Here is a 25,882-nt window from a genome sequence, read left to right on the forward strand (position 1 = left end):
CCCTCCAACAGCCCGGTCCATCCAGCCTGCGGAGGGTGACCCCGCACCCTCCCCGCCTGCCCCCTCCCATCGGGGAGCCGGGGGGGTGGGCCCTGACTGCCGCCTGCCGGGCACGGGGCGGGGACCAGTGGTGTGCCCCGCCCGCCAGCCCGCCCTCTGCGGTGGCCGTCCGGGGGCGACACGTCCTAGGAGCGCCAGACGGAAGCGCCGCTGGGACTGACACGTGGCCTTGGGCGGCGCTGCCCTTGTGGGTCGGCCGGGCAGGAGCGCGACCTGGACGCGCTGTGCCCGTGGGCAGCCGTCCCCGATGCAGCCGTTGCCACCGGAGGAGGCCCGCCGGGACGGGGCCGAGGACGCCCAGTGGTCCAGGTGGGGCCGCGGTGCTGGGGGCGGTGGCTTGGGGAGGGGGCGAGGCCACCGTTCCTCCACCAGGGGTCGCGCACTTCCCTGGCGGTCCCCACACCGTACCCAGCCCCAGCCCGGGACCTTCCATCCAGTCCCAGGGCCGGGAGTGCCCCCTGAGCCGCCTCCAGGCAGGAGTATCCCGGGAGGCCTTCCCGGGGGCAGCGGCCGTCATCCTGAACGGTGTAGAGGGAGCCTCCAGGCGCAGCTTCGAGTCCTAGAACTGACCCTGCCAGGCAGGACGGCGCGCGTGTCCAGGCCTGAGAGCCAGGAGCAGCGCGGTCACCCGACAGGGCAGGCGACAGGGCAGGCGGGCTCCGGTGCTGGAGTCTGCAGCCCCGTGGCTGAGGCCTGGGCCCGCCTGCCAGCTGTGTGCTGCGGACCGCGCTCCATGGGGGGACCGTGGGGGCCCAGGCAGATCCTTATATTCCGTGTCCACGTCCACTGCCAACATGCCCAAGTTCCCAGGGCAGGAGCTCTGCTCACACTCGTGACACACGCGGCAACCAACACCCAGGGGGGACCGTGGGGAGTCCCCAGACCACCTGCCTCGGCCCTTGCTCTGTTCTGTGGACCAAGCCACGCAGGCCAGCCGCTGGACCCCAGGCCCAAAGTCGGGCCCTGGGATGACAAGGCCAGTCCACCCGCAGCTCAGGGCCCAGGAGCTGGTGTCGGGGGCTCGGCCACTGCTCCCGCAGGGTGACGGCTCCTTCCTGACGGCACAGGGTTGCAGGAGGCCCCTGGGGCAGAACCCCTGAGACGGGGCACGATGGAGACAGGCTGACGTTCAGAGGTAGCGCTCCAAGCTGGGAGCCTCCCGTGGGACGGGGTGTGGAGAGTGGGGTGCAGGCCCCGTCCCCAGGCCGGGCCCCACCGGAGCAGGGCACTGCAGCCGACTCAGCGGGTCCAGGAGCGCTCCGCCGCCTGCCCGGCTCTCGTCCTCCCTCCCCGCCTTCCCTTCCCTGCCTCGCTGTCATCTCTGTCATCTCGCCCTGGTTAAGGAGGGGCCGACCCAGGGGGCGGGCCGGCTCTGCGGCCACCTGGGCAGAGGGTTGTGGCCCAGGGCTGTAGAATGTTCTGTTTCAGTGGCTCCGGCAGGCCCTGCCTTAAGGACTTCCCTCTGCACTTGGCTCAGGAAGGAGCACCTGCAGCTCCCCGGGACCCTGGCAGGGAAGACAGCCAGAAGTTCCGGAGGGGTCTGTGGGGTCCTGGGTGCAGCTGGGCTCAGCTGGGACGGGCCAGTCCCACCCGAGTGGACAGTCGTACTCAGCCGCAGCGAGTGCGGCTGCTCACTGCTGCCAACGCGGCGTGCCCTCTGCGCCGACCGCCACGCGACTCTCTCCTGAGCCCCGGGGGCAGGGCCGCCACTCTCCAGCAGCATCCCTGGGGGCGGCGGCCAGTGGCCTCGGGCCTGTGTGTTCTCTCCGGCTTGCTGCCCTCCTGGCCTGCAGCGGCGGCACATTTCCCTTTTCCGAGTCGAGGGGCCACGTGACCATGCGTTTACTCAGCCATGGATGCTTCTTATGCCCATGGGGGCGTTGGGAGGATGCAGAAGGTTCTAGAAGGTTCACAGGAAGCGTTCTGATGAGCTGGGGACACGGACCTGAGGCTCAGGACCGGTCAAAGCAGGATGAAGCCCCGCTGGCCAGTGGTGCCGTCGACGGTTCCCCAACGGTCATCCGCAGGGTCGAGGTGTCTGGGTGCGGCGTCCTAACCCGCCCTTGGGCAGCTGTCGGGTCTGGGTTGCCGCCTCCAGCCAGACTTCCTTGTTCTGTGTCCCCAGCAGCTACAGAGAGGAAGTCCTGCTGCCTGCCTAGCAGCTCTGCCCGGGGGGCCTCTGGGACCGTGCCCCACGCGCACTCCGAGCGTCGGTTGCCCGCACGCCGATGGGCTTTTCCTGGCTTCCCCGGGTCATGAGGGGGCCAAGGGGCAGCACCATGTCCTAGGCCCCCCAGCCAGCCCCTCCGGGGTTTCTAGCTGGACCTCCCACCCAGAGAGCAAATACAGCCAGGCTCTCGGGGTCACCAGTGACACGCGCCTGAGGGCAGGTGGGCAAGCAGGGGCACGGGCCAGTCTGGGTGCAGGTGACCGTCCACTGCTTTGACCACAGAAAGGAATGAAGCTCCTTTTCGGAGGCACCTCTGGACCGCGGCTGTCCGTGGGATGTTGAAAGTGTCGCTCCCACGCCCTGCCATTGTCCCAGGGCACTCGGGCAGGACCACACACGCTCAGAGAGCTCCAGCACCGGGCGCGGCGTGGGCCCCCCAGGATGCGGGGCATGGGGCCACGGCAGGGCAGGTGTGCCCCCGGCGCTCCTCCTCGGGCTGCAGCCAGCTGGGCAGTTTGGACTGTGTAGCTCTGTGCCTCCCTAGTGAGGCCAGCGGGCACGTTTGCTCAGGAGCAGCGACCCCGACAGGCCTGCTGCCCCGGGATGGACGCCCGGGTGAGGCGCTCCCGGGGCGGGTTTAGTCAAGTCCCAGGGATGAGCACCCGGGAGACGTTGGGAGTGTCATGTCCAGGAGGAGATGCAGGCCTGAGCCCACGAGGGGTCCCAGGTCCATGTCAGGTGGGCCCTGAATGCCACCTGGGGGCTCACCTGCCTGGCAGGTGCCCGTCCCCTGCCCCCACCGCTGCGTAGACTTTGGTTCCAGAAAGAAAACTAGCGGCTGGGCCCTGAAGCCCAGAGGGAGAGTCGGCGAGCTGCCCTGCGGGTCCACCCGTCCACGTTGGCGTGTCAAGCAGGGGAGGCCGTGGGGACGGGTCGGGTCTGCCCCTGCGCTGCAGTTCCCATTGTCTTGGCTTCTCAATCATTCCAGTAACATTTTAAGAACCAGGACGTGTGGTGGGGGCATGATGACGAGGAGCACGGGGAGTCTGGGTGGAGCACCTCCCAGCCTCGGCGAAGCAGGGTCTGGTGTCCGGCTCCCGGGATTACAGAACTGGGGATGTTTTTAGCTCAGGACCCTATTTCCCGCTGGCCTCATGACGTTCCATCGTGTAGGAGCAGGGAGCAGCAGGGGGGGACCCGGAGCCCTGCACCCCACACCCCTCTGACACCCAGAGACCCAGCTTGAGGTCCACGCTCCCACCGCTTCACGGTGCGCGTGGAGGAGCGCCAGCCCCGCAAGGCGGCGGCACCCACGCCTCTCCCCCTGGAGAGTTCTCTAAGGGGCCACACCACACCCCCAGCCCCAAGCAGGCCTCAGATGCGGGGCGGCTTGTGGACAGGAAGCCAGGCTGTTGGAACTTGGACTCGTTCGCCCCAAAAGCCCCGAGTGACAGTGCCCCACAGATGGGGGTGTCTGCAGCCTCTGAGGACATGGCTCCCTGGCTGTGGGGGTGGCAGGGAGGGAGGGACGGCCCCAGGGCGCACGCGGTCGGCCCCTCCGCACACCTGACGCCCAGGGAGTACCTCCTTCTCTGCAACTGTGGCTCTCCAGGGGGATGGACCCCACAGGGACATGCCGGCCTGAGGTCATGGACTCGGCTGCCGCGCCTCCCTCCCGGGTCATGACGGCCCCTTGGTGGACATCGGGAACTTGCTGGTCGCTCTGCTGTTTACCGACCCGTGCAGGGGGCAGAGGTCAGGGGCAGGAGCCCTTCTTCATGGGGGAAACTTGTTCCATGTCCACGGCCCCGCCCAGAGCCAGGCCCGCCTGTGGGGTCCCAGGCACAGCTGACCCGCCCGCCCATCAGGTTCCTGGCGTGGGCACCGCCCGCAGCCACGTGGGGGTCCTCAGGCCTGGGAGGCCGTTCCTCCCTGGGGAGAACCGCGCCCGCACCTGTGTCCCACGGGGGCCGTCAGGTGCGGGTGGGAACCCTGAGCTCCCCGCCAGTCTGCTTCAGGCCCCCCCACGGTCCTGACCACCCCCCATGGTGCCACCTGCACGAGATGGCCAGCCGCCCACCCCCACCCGCACGAACGCTGCCCACAGCTCCCTCCCTCTCCCGTGGCTGCAAAGTAAACTTTGTCTCTGGGGACAGTTCTTGGTTTCTGGAGTCCCTCCGAAGGGTCACCTCCTGTCACATCTTCCGTCAGCGAACATCCGCACAGCAGGGGCAGCCAAGCTCACAGTTTGTTCAGATTTCTGCCACTTATTCTGCTGCCCAGGACACATGGGGTTGCGGCTGGGACAGTTTCTGACGTCCCCGGGTCTCAGCGACAGTCACAGAGCAGTGACCAGGAGTTTCAAGGACCATCATCCCCCTAGGGACACCTGACTAGTGACCTCCCCGGGCATCCAGAGCTGCTTCACCTCGCCCAGGTTCTCCAAGGGCCGACTGCCCCGGCGGCACCGTGTCCCCTTGCTGGCCATCCAGCCCTTGGTCCTGCCCCTTGGTCCTCTGTGGGGAGGCACCGTTTTCCCGGGGACTCTTTGGGGACCCACTGTCCTGCTCCCTCCCCATGGGTGGCCCTCCCTCAGCAGGGCCCCCGGTTACTGAGCTGTCAGCTGCTGCCCGGCGCCCTCCTGGGCCCCCCGGTCGGTGGGACGTGGGTGCTTGGATCCTGGCCGCCAGTCCAGGGAGCACGTCCCTCCTGCCGCGGTTTGTTCACCTGCCTTCTGGCTGCCCGGCTGTCCCCAGGCTCTGCTGCTGTGGGCGGCTCATGCCTAGTACCTGCCCTGCGGTCGGAGGGGGCCCCACGCGCAGGGGGACCTAGGTGTTGGAAGGTGGCCACGCTGCCCCTCCTCAGCCTGACGCGGCGCCTTCTCTCCTGCAGGCCCGAGTGCCAGGTGTGGACAGGGACGCTGCTGCTGGGCACATGCCTCCTGTACTGTGCCCGCGTCAGCATGCCCGTGTGCACCGTGTCCATGAGCCAGGACTTCGGCTGGAACAAGAAGGAGGCCGGCATCGTGCTCAGCAGCTTCTTCTGGGGCTACTGCCTGACCCAGGTGGTGGGCGGCCACCTGGGGGACCGGTAACGGCCGCCGCTCCCCACGCAGGGCTGGGGCTGCTCCTGGGGGGGCGGCTCCCACGGAACAGATGAGGGGAGAGGCCCCGGCCAGGACAAGACCATGGCGGGGGGCGCCGGGGTCCTCAGGGGAGGTGGTCGGGGCCGGTGCACGGCTCCCCTTGGGCTACGTGGCCAGAGCACCAGCTGCCCGGCGGGGTGCTCGTTGGCACCGACCGACAGCGGGACCCGGCCCCCAGCGCCCGCCTCTCCTGCAGAGGAGGATAAGGCCCAGCGGCCCGGCCGGGGCTGCGCTGAGCGAGGCGTGCAGCACACCGGGGCTCTGAGCCCTGCGCCGCGCAGCTCGCGTCACCGTCCTCCTGTCCTCCTGTACTCCTCCAGGATCGGGGGAGAGAAGGTCATCCTGCTGTCCGCCTCCGCCTGGGGCTTCATCACTGCCGCCACCCCGCTGCTCGCCCACCTCAGCAGCGCCCACCTGGTCTTCATGACCTTCTCTCGCATCCTCACAGGCTTGCTCCAAGGTAGGGCTGCCTCGCTCGGGAGCCTCCACCCGCGGTCTCAGCCGCGGTAGAGCAAGGCGGGTGTGCGCGTGTCGTCCACATGTGTGTGCGCGCGTGGACGTGCTCATGCAGGTGGGTGCATGTGTGTGCACATCCCTGCACTCCCGTGTGCTCCCGCGCGTGCTCAGGTCAGCGGCGGGGGATCCGGGTGGCCCCTGATCCCGGTCCTGGGAGCCTCCAGCCTGCCGGGCAGCAGCTGTCCTCGTGGGCAGTCCGGCCCCGGGCAGGGGTGGACAGACCCCGCTGCCCCCGGCGGGCTGCTTGGTACCACGACGTCCAGGTGGGGAAGCGCTGTGCGTTCTCTAGAAACACCTCAAAGTCTGGCACGTTCTCATGTCAGATGCCCTCCTCTGCCAAACGGCCTACTGCGCAGACACGGGTGGCAGCCCGGTGGGCACGCGGTCACTGTCAGCGCCACTGGCCCTGGCGCAGCGGGGACTTGCAGAGTTTCCACATGCTGCTGGGCAGAGGCTGCCCCTGGCCCAAGCCCCCCAGGACCGCATGGGCCCCTATTTCCTGACCAGCCCCACTGGTCTGGCTCACGGGCCGTCGGCTCCTGTCCACCCCACGTGCTCTCCGGTGGCCAGTGGCCGGTGGCTGGTGCCGCGTCTGGGCTATAGGACACTGACTGGGGTTTCTAGGCTGGAGCTGGCTCTCGGAGCAGCCGGCCAAATGGCCCTCAGCCCTGGCCATGTCCCCATCTTCCCAGGAGGCCCGTCTGTGGCCCATTATGGGGTCTCGAGGAGCAGCTGTCACTCTGGGTGACTGGCGCTCGGCGTGGGCCTAGGCACAGGGCCCCAATGGGAGGCCCAAGCCCTGTCTTCCCCCCTGGCCTCTTAGCTTTTCCTCGTGCTTTAGAGAAAAGCACAGAAAACATCAGATTTTGAAATCATTGTAGATTCACAGGAGGTTGTAAGGAAACATACAGGGAGGTCCAAGCTCCCTCCCCCCTTCCCATGTGACATCCACAGCAGCAGGGCCCTCGTGCTCCCCGGGCGGCTCGGGCCTCACTGGCTTCACCCGTGCCGTGGGTGCCCGTGTGTGTGTCGGTGCCAGGGCCCTGGAGCTGGTGCGGCCCCGGGGCCAGGGGCGGGTGGGAGGAGTGCCAGCTTGGAGCCCCCCTTCCCCACAGCCTCGTTGGCCGCGTGACCGCGGGCAGCCACCAGCAGCCCCACGCTGAGAGTCTCAGCAGAGAGGGGCTGAAACCTAGTCTGGCTGGTCCCCTGGGCGTGAGGTGAGCAAGGACACCCCAAGCTTGAGTGACCCTCAATGGGCCCCAGGGGCAGCCTCCCAGCCTGGCTCGTAGCCCTGGCCGGACCCGCCCGCTGGACCCAGGTGACTGCCTGGGGACACAGCTTTCTGCTCGTTTCAGGGGTGTACTTCCCGGCGCTGACCAGCCTCCTGTCCCAGAAGGTGCGAGAGAGCGAGCGCGCCTTCACCTACAGCGCCGTGGGGGCTGGCTCCCAGTGCGGGTAGGTCCCGGCCCAGCGAGCCCAGGGGGACAGAGGGTGCCCGGTGGGTCCGGGCAGAGACAGGCCACGTGGGCATGTTGTGGCTCAGGGTGACGTGGGTGGGCTGGTCCTGTGCCACAGGAGACCTCGTCCCCGTGCAAAGTGCTTCTCTCACACATCTTCTGTACCTGGTGCCAGGGCAGGTGACCTGGCTGTGAGTCTCGGCAGGTGGGCTGGGGCAGCAGCCGAGCCATCGAGGCCCCTTCCACCTGTGCCAGGGGAGCCAGATGGGACGCCGCCCCGCTGGGGGAGGTGATCCATGCTCCCTGGAGGGCACCCGGCCCAGTCTGGACATGAGAACCCTGTCCCCGTACTCCCGCACGACACCTTGCTTGGGGAGAAGAGCCACGTTGCTGTGCTGATGGGGCTTCGCTCCGCTGGGCTCAGGCCCCTGAAGTCCCCACTGCCACGATGTAGGCAAGAAATCGGCGGGTCGGGGATGCCTGTGGGTGCACCAGGGGCAGCCCAGATAAAAACCCAGGGTGCCAGGGAGCAGAATTTCTGGAGAAGCTGCGTGGGCATGCTTGCACGAGAAGGATGGGCCATATTTCTGAAATCCTGCCTCACGTGCAAGTCCTGGGCCTGTGTCTTGGGCTATGAGGTGCAGGGAGAGGCGCTGGCCCCGGAGGCCCCCAGGCTGCTGGCCCCACTCCCCTCTAACCTTCCTGGCCGGAGCTCGGCAGACAGCCGGGCGTCGTGCTCAGTTCTGTTGCTTCTGCATTTAGAAATCTTAGCATTTCAGCCTCCCTGAGTCGTCGTGAAGACGCACAGGCCGGAGGGCTAACTTGAGGTCCCAACGCCACCCCCTCTTCTTCGCCGCCTTGTGTAGTGTAGAAGGAGCCGCAGCTCAACGGGAAGCCGGCCTGAGGGCCTGGAGGCAAGAAACCAGGACAGTGCAGGGCCCCCGGGCCGTGTCGTAGCCGCGTGGCCGTGCCCACGTCCCCCAGGTCCCAAGGCATCCGGAAGGCTCCCGGGTGCTGGAAACGCGCCGCGAAGCACGCTCAGACCGGGGCCTCCGAGCAGCTGCTTCCCTGGTGACGAGCTCCCGGGGGGTGGGGATTCTCGGAGGCGTCTCCGGGGTCACGGGGTCACGGGGTGCCTCTGTCGTCCAGGACGCTGGTGACGGGGGCTGTGGGCTCCCTGCTCCTGGACTGGTACGGCTGGCCGAGCGTCTTCTACTTCTCCGGCGGGCTCACCCTGCTGTGGGTGTGTTACGTCTACAGGTACCTGCTCACTGGAAAAGGTAACCGTGGCCGGGGAGGTGCGAGGTGCCACCCAGCCCGGGCACCGGAGCGAGCGCCTGCCGGCGGGGCCCCGAACTAGAGGCTGAGGGCCGTGCCAGCTCTCGGGCCGGCTCCGGGCAGAGGCAGGCACAGGCCGCTTGCGGGGCGGCTGGTGCAGGGATGGTAGGAAGGGGGCTTGGGGGTCCCAGGGCAGGGGAAGGGTCGAGAAAGCTTCTTCAGACTCAGCACAAGCGTTGACCCTCAAAGGAACATGCTGAGAGCCCAGGCGCCAGCCGGGAGGATGGGGGGCGCGCACGGCCAGGGGGCCGCGGGGCTGGGGGCGCGTGGCCGGTCGGCTGCGGGCGACGCTGTGCCCCGACTCTGAGTGGCCTTCACGCGGAAACCCCTTGCTCCCCTCAGAGCTCATCCTGGCCTTGGGCGTTCTGGCGCAAGGCCTGCCGGTGTCCAGGCACACCAAGGTTCCCTGGAGACAGCTCTTCCGGAAGCCTTCCGTCTGGTGAGCGGCGCCTCGGGACCACGCGCTGAGCCCGGCAGGCCTTGGGTCGCCCCCAGAGCCCACGCGGGCGTGGTCCACCCTGGCGGGGGGCGGTGCCCCGGGGCCCCGTGTGCGGGCCGGGGCACTGAGCCGGGCACCTTCTCCCCAGGGCAGCCATCTCCTCCCAGCTGTCATCCGCGTGCTCCTTCTTCATCCTCCTCTCCTGGCTGCCCACCTTCTTTCAGGAGACATTCCCCAGCTCCAAGGTGGGTGGGCCGCCTGGCGCTCGCGGGCCGAGGGAGGACCCCGCAGCCAGTGCCCGGCACGCACGTGGGCCCTTGGTTCCGCCTGGACTCTGTGGGCTCTGGCACCGCGGGGGCTCACGGCCCCGAGACGACCCTCAAGGTTGGCGCCTCTGGCCTGGTGCACGCTGGGAAGGACAGGGCAGCACCCCCCCGCCGCGGCATCCCCCTCCCCCCGAGGGACCACTTGTGGCCGCCCTGGTGCTATCTGTGGATGGTCACTTCTGAGGATGGGGCAGGCGGGGGTCCTGACCCGGGCAGGGGCGTCACCTGCTGGGGCAGCTTGGCCCACGCCACCCAGGCCATCCGGCCGCCCCCCCGTCTGGTGACCAGGACCCAGGGTGGGCCTGCACCCCCAGCTCAGCCCTGTCTCGGTGCAGGGAGCCATGAGGGACTCGGCCTGCAGGAGACAGTGCTCGTGGACCTCGGCCTGGTGGGGACAGTCAGGGTCACTGTGGGCGTCGCTGGGCGTGTGCAGCCAGCTGGCCCCTGCAAGCTGTCCCCTCTGACGCCCCCTCCTCCCTGCAGGGCTGGGTCTTCAACGTGGTGCCCTGGCTGGTGGCCATCCCCGCCAGTCTGTTCAGCGGGTTCCTCTCTGACCATCTAATCAATCAGGGTGAGCCTGGGTCAGGGGCCACGGGGAACCCACTAGCTTTGCCACACTGTGGGGGTAGGGAGGCGCCCCTCCTGGGGGGTCTACAGTGATGGGAAGGGGCCCCCCAGGACCTCGCGGGCCACGTGGGACTCCGGGTGGCCTCCCCCAGCCTCAGTTTCTCCGAGGGCCTTGGGGTGCAGGAGAGGATGCTGTGACGGTGGCGTCCCCCCTCCCCGGGAGGCTGGGTGCGGCCCCGACCCCATTCAGAGGAGGAAAGGCCCCTTGGTGAGGTCAGAGGTCATAGGTCCGGGCATGTGTGTGAGCCCAGGACAGACACACGCTCCGCTGCTCTGCACGCGTGCGCTCACTCCTAGATGTGAGTCCTTCCTAGTTACAGAAGTGCTTCACACTCATTGTGGAAAAAGGAGAGGACTTGTAGGAACTCGAGGAAAGCGCACTGGTAACCCTCCAGCCGCTTCCTCTGGGCACGCGCTGGACCGTGGCCTGCAGAACCCTTTGGACACACGCAGCACAGGGTACATGTGCACACACACGTGCACACGCCTCCCGCACGACACGGGACTCCCCACCCTGAGCCCGGGGCCCGTCCCTCCCCAACCTGCTCCCTCGCTGTAGCCGTGCCGGCTGGGGCCCCACGCAGGTGCCAGGTGCCCGCAGGGGCTCAGCACTAACGGCCGATGGGAACGCGTCCCCGTCTCCCCTCTGCCCAGGTTACAGGACCATTGCTGTGCGGAAGTTCATGCAGGTAGGGAGGGGGCCGAATGGCTTTCTCTTGACGTCCCTGTTTTGTTCCTGGGACCGAGGGTTGTGACGTCCAGTCACCGGACCCAGAAAGCATTTGGAGGGTGCCCTGGGTCAGTGCTGGGGCCGCTTCTCCCAGCTGTGCTGTGGGCTCCCTGCCCCTGGGCCCCGGCACACATTCCCGGCCTCGGTTGCTCCCCTTCCCCTCTAGGTCCAACAGGTGGGACGGGCTCATCGTGGGGCCTCCCCGGGGCCGGCCTGGGAGGGGCTCCCCCCGACCGTGTTCAGTGCACCCCAGGTGGCCCCAGGGAGGGCCCCGTTGGCCACCACAGCCCCTGGCCTGCCACCACCCCCCTCCCGCAGGTGATGGGCCTCGGGCTGTCCAGCGTTTTTGCCCTGTGCTTGGGCCACACCTCGAGCTTCTGTAAGTCCGTGGTCTTCGCGTCGGCGTCCATTGGCCTGCAGACCTTCAACCACAGGTAAGGGCCGGGCACCCCACCCACCGCAGCTGCCCCCTGCTGCCCGCGGGCGTCCCCACCGCCCTGCACCCTGGATGCATGGGAGAGGCCACCGGGCTCGGGGCGTGTGCAGGTGGCATGTGTCAGAGCCCCAGACGAGCCACCAGGACTAAAGGTTCTCTGGGTCCCAAGCAGGCGTGGACCTGGGACCTTAGGAAAAACAAACTTTGAGCCTGGGAGGGGCTGGGGACGGGGTGCTGGGTCCCATGAGGAGGGTGCTCCGGCCTCAGCTGCTCTGCAGCACCAGCGTTTGACGATGAAAACTGTACTGGAAGTTGTTTTAGGGATCGGCCACTTAATGTCGCTTTTCAAATTAGTAAGCAGCAAACGAGTGTGCATTTGTTTTGTTTTTTAGGGATTTATTTATTTATTTGAGAGAGAGAGTGCGTGTGTGCAAGTCGGGGGGACAGAGGGAGAGGGAGAGAGAATCTCTGGCCTCGAGCTGGTGCGGTGAGCGCCCCGGCAAGGCCTCGGGCCCTGGACTGATGGGCACCCTCGTGCCCTGGCTGGGCTGGCTTCTGAGTGTGCCCTGGGTAGTTCCCAGGATGCAGGCGCTCAGAGGACCCGCCCCGGGCCTGGTGGGGTGGCAGCCGCCCCGGGGTCACCCCTCTTTCTTTCCCACAGTGGCATTTCGGTCAACATTCAGGACCTGGCTCCATCCTGTGCCGGCTTCCTGTTCGGTGAGAGCCGCGCCCCGCTTGAACGACACGTGGCTAGTTCCCCGCCCAGGCATTGGTCACCCCAGCCTTGCCCCTCGCCTGGGCCCCCAGGGGCTGCCCCCAGCAGGGTGGGCCTCCTGTGACCATTCCTCCGTCCTGTTCACAGGTGTGGCCAATACCGCCGGGGCCTTGGCAGGTGAGAGACGGGCTGGGGTGCCTCCCAGCCACCCCGCCCCTGAGTCCCCCCACTCCCTCCCGCATTCCAGCCCTTTGGGGGGGCCCTGAAGGTGCCCCAGGGTCAGACCTGTGGGGCGGGGAGGGTGCCTGGCGGAGCAGCCACGTGCCACAGCGCATACCCCAGTCCCCTGGCCTGAAGGTGTGCGGATTCCGGGGGTAGACGTGGGGCTCATTCCCACGGGGGTGCAGACCTATCCCGGGCAGTTCCCTGGACACCCCAAGAGGTCCCGGCCCTCCCTTGCCCTGGCAGCCTGGACCCCTGAGTTGGGCTTCCGGCCCCCGGACCCCCGGCCTCCCCTCCCGGAGCCCCACCCCCAGACCCCCTGGGCACTGCCCTCAGGACTGCCCGGGAGCGCTCGGCCTGCCCGCCCCTGTCTGTGCAGGTGTCGTGGGCGTGTGCCTGGGCGGCTACCTCATCGAGACCACGGGCTCCTGGACTTCCATGTTCAACCTGGTGGCTGCCATCAGCGGCCTGGGGCTGTGCACCTTCCTGCTGTTCGGAGAGGCCCAGCGGGTGGACCTGAGCCCCACCCACGAGGACCTCTAGCCGCCCCAGCCTGACCGCTGCCCGAGGACCCAGTGCCGTCTGCCTGCGGGTGACGGGCTCACTTTCAGGGCCTCCCACTCGTGACCCCAGATATGTGAGCAGAAAGAGGACTAGCCCTGGCTGAGCCAGGCAGCCCTGGGTGGGCCTCAGTTTCTCCACCTGCCAGCGAGGTGATCATGCCCTCCTTTCAGGGTTCATGGACTGTCGGGGGCGATGGAGTGAGTGTTTTTAGTAGCAGCAGCGTCATTACAGACCTAGTCCGTTCCATGTAGATCCACGCGCCCGTGCAGTCACCCCTGTGGGAGCATCGCCCTTCCTCGCAGGGGTGGGGCGCTGCCAGACTGGATGGCTCTAGGGCCCTCCCGTGAGCAGACCTGCCCTGCTTGGCTTCCTGGCACACGAGGGGGGCTGTCCTGTGTACTGCGGCCGTATCCCTGGCACCCACCTGCTAGGTGACCACCCCAGTGGGTGGTCATGATCACCAACATTGGCTCCTGGCCACCACCACGTGTTCCCAAGAGGACTGCCCCCCCGTGGCATTTCTGCTTCTCCAAGCAGCCAGGCGGAGACCCCTACGTCAGTGGGTGGGCTGTGGGCTAGATGCCCTCGCCTGTCTTTGGGGACTCCCTCCCCCCGCATCCCCCGTGAGTCCCTTGGCACTAGTGATGAGCCTGCGGGTGCCAGCGGTGAGGGGACTGTGGGTCCCTCTCCTGCCCGGGGTGCTCCAGGGACCGGGGAGCCCTCCCACATCGTCCTCTTGTAGCAGAGGCGCTGGTCATCTTGGGAATTAATAATAGATCTTGCAAGATGTATATGTAGAAAAAAGAAACTAAGAATGTGAAAAAATCACCCCAGACTTATTTAAAAAGGATGGCTATTAAACTGGAAAAGGGAGACTGTTACTTTATTAATCTTTCTTATTTTTAAAAAGATTTTATTTATTTGAGACAGTGACACAGAGAGAGAGAGAGAGTGAGAGAACGTGTGCGTGCATGGGGAGGGGCAGAGGGGGAGGGAGAAGCAGGCCCGACGCAGGGATTTGATCCCAGGACCCCGGGATCCTGACCTGAGCTGAAGGCAGATGCTTCACAGAGGGAGCCCCCCAGGTGCCCGTAACCTTTTTTTTTTTTTTTTTAAATTTTTATTTATTTATGATTGGCACACAGTGAGAGAGAGAGAGGCAGAGACACAGGCAGAGGGAGAAGCAGGCTCCATGCACCGGGAGCCTGACGTGGGATTTGATCCTGGGTCTCCAGGATTGCGCCCTGGGCCAAAGGCAGGCGCTAAACCGCTGCGCCACCCAGGGATCCCCCGTAACCTTTTTTTTAAAAAAGAATAAACAGGTATGAAAGATTTGTCGAACTCACTGCCGAGGAGGCAGCCGAGATTGCAGGCAGGTGGAGGCCAGCGGGCAGGTGCGGGGCAGGCGGTGGCCCTGCCGCCCGGACCCAGCCACTGGCCTTGCGGTGGGCTGCCCGCCACTGGCACCGCGGGATCGGGCCTCAGGGCGCAGGTGCACGCCGCAGCACGCAGGGCAGCTTCTGGGGGAGCATGTGTTCCTCCCCACGGGGTCCCCACTTTGGGTCAGAAAGAACTGGAAAGAAAGACTCTTGGTTACCGACTGGGAGTCTGGCCTGCGTGGATTTGGCCTGACTGTTCCCACGGGGCGCGAGGAATTTACCACCAAGGCCCAGGCGTGTGTGCTGCAGGAGGTTTTCCTGAGCAACCCTGGATGCGAAGGAGCCCAGCCCCGGAGACTCCCCACGGCAGGCGGCGGGGGCACCAAACACCGGCAAGTCCTTGGACCCGCGCTGAGCTCTGCCCTCGCAGCCGTGACCCGGCAGGCGTGCCGCGCAGCCGTCCCCACCAACCGTTCCCACAATCTTTCTCCTTCCCAAACTGAAACTGTCCCCGTGAGACATATTCCCTGCCCATGGCTGCGGGTGCCCGCCATCCTCTCCGGCCCCCTGAATGTGATGGCTCTAGGGCCCTCCCGTGAGCAGACTCGGGCAGGATTTGTCCTCCAGGGACTGGCCTGTCCTGACGTGCTAGCAGGTGTCAGGATTGCCCTCCCTTTCAGGCTCAGGGATACCCCACTGTGTGCACGGCCCCGTCCTGTTCATCCTTTCGCCTGTGGACGGACCCTGGGGTTGTTTCCACCTCTTGGCGGTTGGGAACGATGCAGCTGTGAACATGGGGGTGTCTCTAACCCACAGCAAGCCGAGAGCCGAGAGACAAGCGAGGAGCTGGCCCTGTCGCACCCGGAGCCCCTGAAGGAACGTGGGACCCAGGAGGGGCGGGGGGAGCTAGGACACACGTGCTAAACCGAGGCCACGTCGGGTCCCCTTGGGTCACTTCCTCGACGTCAGAGGAGGGAGGCCGGCCTGCGGGATTCGGGGGCACAGTGGTGCGCAGCAGGGGTCCCAGCTGCCGTCCTGGTGGGGACTGCCACCCTGGAGTTGGGTGCGGGCTCCCTAACCCTTCCCAAGGCCGCTGTTGGATCCTGGCCGGGGCTCCCCGAGTCTGGGGGCGATGGTTGCTGGCGGGGAGGCGCTGGTGGCGAGGAGGGTGCTCAGGCAGGGTGGGGGCCGCCCCGGGCGCCGGGTTGGCTGCTGCACGCAGGCTCCGACAGTCCCGACCCGGTCAGCAGCTCTGGCAGGGCCCACCTGCGCACCCGTGCCCCCTCCCCGCACCTGGGCGCCTCTGCAGGCCCAGGCCCGCCGCCCGCCGCTGGCCGACAGAGGGCGCCGTCTGACCGGCCCGGAGCCGCGGCCCCCGCCGCCTCTGCCGCCCCGCGGGAGGCGCCCCGGCTCTGGCCGCGCGGTCCCCTCCGCTCGGCTCCGCTGGAGGGACTGTAGACGGATGTCCCGGGGCAGGGGCGCGGGCGGCGTGGGCGCGTGGGCGGGGCCGCGGCAGCAGGGGCGGGGCCGGGGCGGGGCCGGGATCAGGGGGCGGGGCCGGGGCGGGGCTGGAGGGCGCATCCTCAGGGGCGCGGGCGGGCGGGTGGGCGGGGTCGGGGCAGCAGGGGGGGGGCGGGGGCGGGGCCGGCAGCAGGGGGCGGGGCCGGGGCAGCAGGGGCGGGGCGGGGGCGGGGCCGGCAGCAGGGGGCGGGGCCGGGGCAGCAGGGGTGGGGCGGGGGCGGGGCCGGCAGCAGGGGGCGGGGCCGGGGCAGCAGGGGCGGGGCCGGGGCGGGGCCGGGATCAGGGGGCGGGGCCGGGGCGGGGCTGGAGGGCGCATCCTCAGGGGCGCGGGCGGGCGGGTGGGCGGGGCCGGGGCAGCAGGGGTGGGGCGGGGGCGGGGCCGGCAGCAGGGGGCGGGGCCGGGGCAGCAGGGGCGGGGCGGGGGCGGGGCCGGCAGCAGGGGCGGGGCTGCAGGTGGGCGTCCTCAGGGGCGGGGCTGGTTGGCGGATGGGCGGGGCCGCGGCAGCAGGGGGCGGGGCCTGCATCAGGGGCGGGGCCGGGGCGGGGCTGGGGGCGGCACCCTCAGGGGCCGCTTGGCGTGGGCGCGGGGCTGCCCTCCCACCTGAGCAGGTGGGCAGCCTGGGGGAGTTTAGACTCCGGGACTAGTGGCCTCCACCCGGTCCCCCCGTGCTGGCCCAGGCTTCCCTGAGGGCCTGTGCTCGACCCCGCTGCCCACGCAGGTCTCCCCGCCCCGCCATCCCCCGAGCACGCGCAGGACCGTCCCTTTCTGGTCCCCGTGACACTTCCCCCTCATTTCTTTCTGTCTCTTCCTCTTCTTCTTTCTCCTTTAGTTTTCTTAATTTATTATTTTTAAAGATTTTATTTATTAATTTATTCATGAGAAACACAGAGAGCGAGGCAGAGACACAGGGAGAGGGAGAAGCAGGCCCCCTGCGGGACCCCGACGCGGGACTCGATCCCAGGACCCCGGGGTCACGGCCTGGGCTGAAAGCAGGTGCTAAACCGCTGAGCCCCCTCCCCCCAGGGATCCCCATAAAACAGGATCTTTAAAGGCCACTTAAGATTCGTGCCTAACATGTTAACAGCCCCCCACCTCTGGGGGCTGCCCCCCACCCCCGCTTCTGGCTCTGTCCTTCAGCTGTAGGACTGCAGCACCCCGGGGGTCCCCACTTGCCCCCTGGGGGACGCCTGCACACCCATCCTCCCGGGCGGGTCCTGCCTCATAACCGGTGGGTCACGCCCTGACCAGCTGCACTGGGCCATCCGGTCCCCCTCCTCTGGCGCCCGAGGAAGCCGAGATGAGCTACATGTTGGGATGCACTTTGACTGGGATTTATTTTATTATGTTTAATTGAAAAGCACTGAGGTCGTGGCATGAATATTCAGCACAGCGGCTGCGGGCGCGGGAGCTGGTGTCTGATTCTAGGATGTGCCCCAGCACGGGGCCTGTCAAAGGGGGGAGTGAGGTGGGGAAGCTATTAATTGAAATAGCTTCATTAATTAGTAATTAACAGCAGGGAAATGACTGTGTCACACGTCCTATTTCAGTGGATGCCCTTCATGTGTTATGGCGCCTTTAATTAAAGGACGTGCATTTTAATTAAAGGCAAGCGTGGCCCTTTGGCCTTTGGAATACAAAAGACACTCCCGACTTTCCAGAAGCTGGCGGGGAGACTGGTGCAGGCGGAGCCGAGCCGCATCCTCCCGTGTGGGACCCCTTCCCCTTCCGACCAGTCCCGGGCAGTGGCCCCAGTTGGTCTTCCCTGGAGTCCAGCAGGTGCCCTCCCTGAGCTGAGGTGGTGGCCCTGGGCAGCTATGTGAGGTCACAGGCCAGAGCTGCTGGCCCTGAGCAAGCGGCCCCGCTGCCCCGTCATCCCGTGAGGAGGGGTGGAAGTGGAGTGAAGATGCCCCGGGGCCATGCTGCCCCCACGCCCTGCACCTGCCCTGGGCTCCGCATCTCTGCCTGTCCGGGCGGGCGGGCTGCCGGAAGGCCCAGCGCTGCACCTGGCAGGGGATGGCCCCTCACACCCTGCCGGTCAGGTGTGGCCTTGCCTCCTCGCAGGGAGGCAGCCACCAGCCACCAGCCGCCTGCAGACACCTCACAGTCCCCTCCTGCCAGCCTCCTCCCACCAACAAAGATGCCAACACCCCGCACCCCTGTCCTGCTCTCTCTGCCTCTGCCCCTCACCCTGACCACCTACTGGAATGATCTTGCACAAATCACCTGGCCCAGGTGCAGGGCCCTCTGCCCTCCCTCTATTGGACCTGGCAGAAAGACCAGCCCAGGGGGAACGGGGACAGCTGTGGTGGAAATCCCGGGCCCCGCTGCATGACCGGCCACCAGGCAGCTCCGTGCCGCTCATGGCCGCAGACCCATCTGCCCTGAGAAGCCCCAAGCGCCGCAGCTCTAGATGGGCTGAGACCAGAGGTGGCTTCTGGGGTAGGCCAGGAAGGGCTCCCCTGTGACACTGGGTCTTTGGAGCCCACCAGACCTTGGGGGAGACACGAGGGAGGCCCTGGCATGCCTGGGGACAGGGAGAGGCCCCCTAGCTAACCGCGCGAGGAGCCCCCGGCAGGATGGCCCCGCGGAACCCCTGCAAACCCCCCGGGTACAGAGGCTACCAGAGAGAACACAAGGAAGGTAGCCGGGGTTTTGGGTGATCGGTTGGGATTCCCTGGGGAGAAAGGAGGAGGTGAGCCCGTCCACGTGGGGCTGGGGTGTCCAGCTGCACCTGGGCTGGGCCTGCGATGGGCTCGTGGGAGACTGCAGGAGGGCCTGGCGGCGGCGCCCAACTCTGATTAGCAGCCACCTTTGGAGGGTCCCCGTCGCTCTTCGGAGGCCCAGTCTTCGCTCATGATTGTGGCTCGGAGAGAATCTGACGGATGCCCACTTCCTACCCCTCACAGAAGCGGTGCCTGCCTTTGCTCAGGTGGACAGAGGACCCAGGAGCCACTTTAGGAAAGAGCCAGGAAAGCGGCTGTGCCAAGGACAGACCAACGGAGCCGCCACTAAAAATGCCAGGGACGTGCGGCATGAAATACAGCCTGTCCAATTAAATTATTTAACGCATTAGCATTAATTGCCATCCTGCGGACCTGTGCGCCGTTTGCGTTTTCCTCCTCCTTTGGCTTGGAGAGCCTCTGGCCAGCGCTCAGCCTGGGAGTGACGTTTCCTCTTTCCTCCTGAATCCCCGAGGAGAGGTGGCCTGGGGTACGACCCGGTGGAGGCTGCCCGCAGGGCACGGCCCCCCAACACCGGTTGTGCCCAGCAGGGACATTGCGGATCCTGTCGGCCCCTCCTCCTGCCTGCAGGCAAGCTTTTCGTGGCCACCTCCACGTGGACCAGCCCAGTGGCATCAGGACGGGTCTGATGCTGGTGTATTCGTGTCCCGGGGCCGTGGGGACTGCAGAGCTCCATTGTCCCACGGCTCTGGAGGCTGGAGGTCTGAGGACAAGGTGTCAGCAGGCTGGTTCCTCCTGAGGCCTCCCTCCCGGGCGCGTGTGTCCAGGCCGTCCTCCTCTGAGTGTGTCCTGATCTCTTACACGCACACGGCACACCGTCAGACTGGAGGAGGGCCCACCCTGCTGACCTCGTTTTGACTTAATCACCTCTGTGAAGACCCTATTTCCAGATGCAGTCACGATTCAGCCCACAACAATGTGGCTTCTCTGTTTCCACCCGCCCGGAATTCAGGGCCTAGAGGCCAGGTGAGGCTGCCCTGGAGGCCACCCAGACCCCACTCGGGATGGGGGCGGGGGCTGCCAGCAGCAGACAGCCAGGCGCTTTTTTTAAAAACATTTTATTTATTCATGAGAGACACAGAGAGAGAGAGAGGCAGAGACCCAGGCAGAGGGAGAAGCAGGCTCCATGCGGGGAGCCCGGTGCAGGACTCGATCCCGGGACCCCGGGGTCACGCCCTGAGCCAAAGGTGGCGCTAAACCGCTGAGGCCCCCCCACCCTGGCGCCCCGTAGCCAGGTGCTTTTCCCAGGGTCCACCCCCACGGTCAGCCTGTTCCCAAGACTTGTCAGCTCGCAGGGCGGGGCCCCACTCCCGGCCTCACCTGGACCACTGAGGCCCGCTGCGGCTCCAGGGCTTCCCGGGGCCTCGCAGAGGCCTCTGCTGTGGCTGCGGTGCACCCCGACATCTCCCCTGCTCCAGCCCTCCCCACAGGGCGGTGCCAACGCCCCCTGTGACCTCCTGCGGCAAATCTAAGGGGAGAAGAGGCCCACGTCCGTCTGCCTGAGACTCTGAAACAGAAATGCCAGAGCAGACTCAGGAGACCACAGTGTAGACAAAACACCACGCCCCAGAGACCGGTGTCCAGAAAAAATGATCGGCTCAGTCCTCCCACAAAGAAGCCATGGGACCGTGAACCCTGACACGACATCATCCCTTCCCGACACACAGTCCACGGGGCGAGGCACCGCGCACACCCGCCGGGTGGCTGGAGTCAACAGACAGACACAGAAAGTGCCGGCGAGAACGGGAGACGTGGGCGCCCTCACGGCCCCTGGGAAAGCCGCCTGGCAGCTCCTCCGAAGGTTAAACTCTAAAGTTACCATGGCAACCCCGCAACGCCACCGCTAGGTCTACACCCAAGAGGAATGAAAACGTGTTCAGACAAAAACTTGTGCAGGAATGTGCACGGCAGCCAGAAGGCGGGAAGGAGCCAAGGTCCGTGGGCGGCTGAGCCGGCTCCCCGGGCGCGGCCCATCCACCCCACTGAGTATCACTGGGTCCCCGCCTGGGGTGGGCTCAGGTGCTCCCTCCCTGGCGTGGGTGGGAGCCCTGAAGACGCGGAGCAGAGGGGCCCACACACAAGGACTCTCGTCATTTGATCCCATTATGAGAAAATCCAGAGACAGAGACACAGAAAGTGCAGGGGTGGTTAGCAGGGGTCGGGGTGGGCAGGGAGTGACTGCTGCCCATCACGGGGCCTCCTTTGTGGTGACGGAATGTTCTGGAACCAGAGAGGCGGTGGCTGCACAACCCAGAGAACCTGCTAACTGCTGTTGAGTTGGTCACTGACTCATTTAATGTCCTGTGACTCTCACCCCAGTTAAAAGTGTGGGGGGCACAGGCGAGACCCAGTCAGGTGCTCCGTGGGCAGCCTGGCCCTCTCCCCCGCAGCCAGGCATGTGCGCCTGCCCCCTCAGCCCCCCCCCCCCCCCGCACTCGTTCTCCTTCCACAGTTAGGAGCGGTTCCCTGGATGGGCTTCACCGTGCGGAGGCCACACGGTGGGAACAAGGCCCCGGGGCAGGACGTGAGGGCGCCCCAGGCCCCTGGCTACAGGCCTCTGTGCAGCATGGGTCCCTCTGCATCCCCCCAGGAGACTTAGTCCCCAAGAGCCGGGTGCTCCCCCGTCCCAGCAGTCGGCGTCCCTCCCCAGCTCCCCTATCCCACCCCTACCCCCATGCTCCCCACGGGCTCCCCCATCCCACCCCTACCCCCATGCTCCCCACGGGCTCCCCTATCCCCACCTCTGCCCCCAGATGCTCCCCAACGGGCTCCCCCACCCTCCCCGCCACTTCCCACGGAGTATCTCCAGCTGGCCCCACCCCAACCTTCTGTCCTCCTTCCTCTGTCCCCGCAGAATAGTGGCCTTGTCTTACAGGCTGGGGTTGGAGTGTTGTTCAACAGTATGAGGTCCAAAAGCTTGTCTGGAAGTCATTTGGGAATTTGGGGCTGGGGAGCCCCCTCCCCTGGGCCCCAGCACAAGGCAGAGGCAGGAAGAACCGGCCCTCCACGCTCTCGACGCCCCATGCATCCCCGAACTGGAACTGCCCTCGGGAGGCCCTGAGTCCTCAAGGCGGAGCTGGGGTGGGGAGGTTGGGGACTGGTCTGCTGGGTGGGGCGGGGCCCTCGGAGTTGGGGTGTGCTCCCCTCGGACCCTCCGTATCGCCATCCTGCTGTTCTCTCCCGGACGATGGCTTCTCAGGGCGGGAGAGCTGTTCCGCCGCTCTGATTTCTCGGCCCTTCCCCCGGTGCCTTCTCCCTGAACAGACGGACCCAAAGGTGCCACCCGAGAGGACACCGGAGCCACAGACTCCAAGCTCCTCGGCCCAGGACGGCTTCCACCTCATGACGGGCTTTCCTGCAGAACGTTGTCGCGGAGTCCCCTGGCCGAGCCAGCTCCAATCCTTGCCGTCACTCCACGTGGCCGCGCACCATCACCAACACTTCCGCGTCTCTTCTGCTGAAGTGACTTTCACCAGGTCCGTTCATTTTGGTGAAAAATGTACAACAAGCTTTAGCTACTCGGTCTGGTGGCACATGGTCAAAGCTGGCCAGCCATGAGGCCTGGTCTCTCTTGGGGTCCCTATATCCACCTTGTCCCACCGGCCTGAGCCAAGCCCAACGGCGCCATGCCGGCCCCGGGCAAAGCTGGGCCAAGAACCTGCACGGGAGCAACTTTGTTGGGGCCCAAACAGCTGGGCCACAGGCCTCGGTGCCAGCTGGCCACTCGCATCAGCGGCTGTGCCTGCGCTAAGTGTGATACCCGGGCCTGGTTCTGTCCCTCCGTGACCCCGGCCGCCCCCGTCTCCCCCGTCTCCACCTGGAACGGGGCTTCCCACCCCTCTCCCCAAAGCAAACCTCTCGCTCGCCTTCAGTATTTGACCCACGCTGGGTAGCAAACGTGGGCAGCAAGGGCCCCGGGCCAGTCCCCGTCCCAGGGACCATCTGTTGTTCACGAGCAGTGGGACTTGGGAGGCAGGCAGGTGTCTCGACCTCCCTGTGTGGAGACCCTCTCGGAGCTGGCCTGGCCCGGCCCCATGAGCGCCGCGACCCGGTCCTGGGCGTGGGCCCACGAGCTCCCGTCAGGAGCCGTCCCAGAACCGGCCCTCCCTCGTGGCTCCGGGGAGCTCGCGGAGGCGATAGCGAGGACCCTGCGCCCGCCTAGTGTGCGGAGAGCCCGCCTCATCCACAGCCAGCACGGAGCCAGGACCCTGCCTGGGGACTGTCACGGCGGCGGCTGTCGGGCGGGGTGCCCCGCAGAGGGAGCGCAGGGCCCGCCACGGTGCAGTCCCGTCCGCCCGCTGGGCCCGGGGACCTCATCGGGGACCCGACGGGCAGGTTGCCTCCCTCTGTCACTGAGGCTGGGGGAGTCCCCTTCCTATTTACGAACTTGTGTCTCCGTCCTGGGCAGAAACAGCCCGGGCTTGGGCTCACCAGCGAGATTCAAGGGGGTTTGAAGAATAAATGTTTTCCTAAGTTTTAGCTGACATTCAATTTTAATGACTTTTTAAACAAAGTAACTATTAAACGTGTGCTGTTTTATGGTCTCCTGATGTCTGACAGGTGTTTTTGCCCATGTGGGAAGCAGATGCTAATAGCATTCTCCCTAATAGCTCATAAATAACAAGCCCTTGGCATTTCCCTTTGTATGTGGCACTGCCAATGGCCAATTTGTTCTTCAGAAGTGGCCACGTTGGCCTGTCAATCAGCTCTTGCCGGAGGCGATTTTTGGTGATTAGAAGCCCCTTAGAGAGCGAGAACTCCAAATTAGTTTTAAATAAAAAATAAGAATATTCATGCTGCTGAACATCTAAAGGTAAGAAGAGGAGCAGAACCCAAACCAGCCGGCTGGGGTCCTGGCGCGGCTGGCGGAGGGGGCTGTGGGGCCCGGGCCCGAGAGATGCGGCCGGAGCTGGGGGGTGGGCAGCGGGGCGGGGGGGGGGGCGGCGCAGGTGACCCAGCGTCAGCCCAAGACACTCAGCCACATGAGGGTGGGCTCGGCGGGCACATTTCATGCCTACTGGAGTCTTTGTGGGGACATGAAAGCTCATCCCAAGGAGGGGGGCATCTCCTTGAGAGAACAAATGTCCCCTTTGAAGAAATTGGCAGAGGACGCAGAGTCTCGAGTGGGCTGCAGCGTGGGCGTGCGGGCTGCGGCGCCCCCTCCCCTCGGCACTCGGGCAGGTGCAGCCCCGCCGCCCTCCTCCGCAGGGATGCCCGTCCGGCTGCCTGCCCTCCTCTGCTGGGGTGGAAAAGAGGACCCCTCGGCCCTCGCGGGGTGCTTGCCGGCGCCCCCAGGCCCGGCCCTGCCCGAGGTGCTGATGCCAGGCGACCACCCTGGGTCCTGCCCAGCTTTGCCCGCGGGACGGGGCTGCGGGAGGCCTGGGCTGGGAAGTCCGAGCGGGTTCCCTCAGTGGTGACACTGACTCGGGGCTCTGAGATCAGGGCGCAGAGGCCGGGAGGGTGCAGGGGCTGCGGGCCAACACTCTCTGGCCGGTTTCAGGAACTGGTCCCCGACGGGTGGTTGGCATGTGGGCGGCGTGGAAGCCTCTGGAATCCTCAGTCCTCCAGCTCCCAGAAAGTCCTGGCTCTGGGCTGGGGGATGGATCCAGGGATGCAGAGGTGCCTTGGCCAACCTGCTGTGGGGTCAGGTGAGTCCATCTCTGTCCTCCCACCTAGAGCCTGTAGACAGTGGGGCCGGGCAGGAGGTGGGGGAGTGGGGGGCGGGCACAGCGGGAGGGATGGGCCCAGAGCGGGGCAGTGGGACTGAAGAGAGCAGGTGGGCCCGTCTGAGGCCAGCTGGGGGGCGTGGGTGCAGGAACCCTGCTCACTGACTGCCAGCCTCTCTGGGGATGGCACTGTGACCCATGGTGGCCCAGACGGTCTCCTCCAGCCTCTCTCTGCCTCTTCCCAGGAGCGCCCTCCCTGAGGCTGGAAGACAGCCATGCTGGAGAGGACTGGCCTGTCCCTCTACGCCATGTCCTTAGTGGCGTCTCTGTCCGCCTGGCCCTGGGGTGGACCTCCGGGGCTGTGGGCAGACACAGATGGCACCACCCTCTGCTCTGAGCCATCCCCCAACTCGGGGATTCGGGCCCGGGGTCCTCGGACTGCGTGCGGCCTGGGGGGGCGGTGCTGGAGAGCACGAGGCGGTCGGAGGCAGCAGCACGCACAGGTGCACAGGTCGTTTGGTGGCTCCTGCAAGGCAGTGGGGCTCTGGTGTACCTGCCGGTGGCTTCATAAGGTGGTCCGGGGGAGGGTGTGAGATGGAGATGCGTCCTCCCAAGACCGAGAACTTGGGGTGACCCTGGGGCCAGGCTGCAGCACCACAGGCTTCAGGCCAGCTTCTTGGGATCTCTCAGGAGCCTTTATCCCAGTGAGGGCGGCACTTGGTGGGGGGGTCACTGCAGCTGGACAGGAGCTCCAGACCCAGACCCCGGCTGGAGGCCCTGCCTGGAGGGCACCTGGGGCTCACAGCGACCATCCCTCTGGGCCGCCACATCGTCACTGGTGGAGGGTGGGGGCCATGAGGGGAGAGCCTCACCTGAGCCAGCGTGTGCAAGGAGCTCAGGGAAGGGCCCGTAGGGGCACGCACACTGCCCTCAGATCCACCTTCTTTCCACACAGGGAACCCCCGGTTCCTGGGGCAGGAACAGGGTACCTGGGGCCGCCCTCCCGACCTGGACCCCCGGGTCATCCTTCTGTCATCCCCGAAGACATGCTGCTGCCTCGGGGCCTCTGCACCTGCTGTTCCCCTGCCTGGACCCCCTCATCCTTCCCCTGAGCTCAGCCCAGCATCACCTCCTCCAGGAAGCCTTTCTCCATCTCAGGCTGACTCACCTGGTTGCCGCCAGGGCCGTGCTCATCTGCAGGATCTGCCAGGGCCAAGGCCAAGGCCAGCTGTTCCAGCTTGTGCACGTGGCCTCGGCAGACAAATGCGCTGGGCACTCGGGGGACCCTTGGTCACGAGTGGCCTCTGATGATCAGGGTGGAGGCTGTTACAACCCATGCCAGCATCTTGGCATCTTTGCGACTGTCTTTTACACATTTACCGTGTTCAGCATTTTTATTTTTTTATTATTTTTTTAAAAGATTTTATTTGTTTATTTGAGAGAGAGAGAGAGAATGAGTGCAGGCAGGGAGAGCGACTGAGAGGGAGAAGGAGACTCCCCGCTGAGCAGGGAGTCGAGTGGAGACTTGATCCCAGGACCCTGGGATCATGACTTGAGCTGAAGGCAGATGCTTGGCCAATGGAGACACCCAGGCACCCCCCTTCCCATGTTAAGCTTTTTAATGTTGCACAATCGTCACTATCTAGTTCCAGAACTTTCCCAGAAAAACAGCCCACACCCGCCCCTGTCCCGTCATCCCCAGCTCCTGGCAACCACGCGTCTGCCTTCCTGGTTTGCCTACTGTGCACGCGTGGTGTGAAGGGAGTCACACACTACGTGGTCTTTTGTGACTCTTCACTCAGCGCCAGGTTCTCCGGACCCGTCCACGC

At 66.1% G+C, this 25,882-nt stretch overlaps 1 protein-coding gene across 2 annotated transcripts; it reads left to right on the top strand.

Annotated features, from left to right (window-relative positions):
• The first annotated feature begins 170 nt into the window (after window positions 1-170).
• On the top strand, window positions 171-13,626 carry SLC17A9 (solute carrier family 17 member 9). Of its 2 annotated transcripts, XM_025470655.3 has the most exons (13): window positions 172-369; window positions 5,123-5,320; window positions 5,696-5,835; window positions 7,247-7,346; window positions 8,498-8,628; window positions 9,029-9,125; window positions 9,274-9,370; window positions 9,935-10,022; window positions 10,733-10,767; window positions 11,127-11,242; window positions 11,906-11,961; window positions 12,107-12,136; window positions 12,561-13,626. In XM_025470655.3, the coding sequence occupies exons 1-13, from the start codon at window positions 308-310 to the stop codon at window positions 12,722-12,724; spliced, it is 1,314 nt and encodes a 437-aa protein (XP_025326440.1). In that variant the 5' UTR covers window positions 172-307; the 3' UTR covers window positions 12,725-13,626. The 2 variants fall into 2 exon arrangements, with proteins under 2 accessions (XP_025326441.1, XP_025326440.1); XM_025470656.3 differs by lacking the exon at window positions 9,274-9,370 and having other exon boundaries at window positions 171-369; window positions 8,498-8,608.
• Window positions 13,627-25,882: the final 12,256 nt, after the last annotated feature.

The sequence above is a fragment of the Canis lupus genome, chromosome 24 (assembly GCF_003254725.2).
Source record: "Canis lupus dingo isolate Sandy chromosome 24, ASM325472v2, whole genome shotgun sequence".
Classification (NCBI taxonomy): domain Eukaryota; kingdom Metazoa; phylum Chordata; class Mammalia; order Carnivora; family Canidae; genus Canis; species Canis lupus.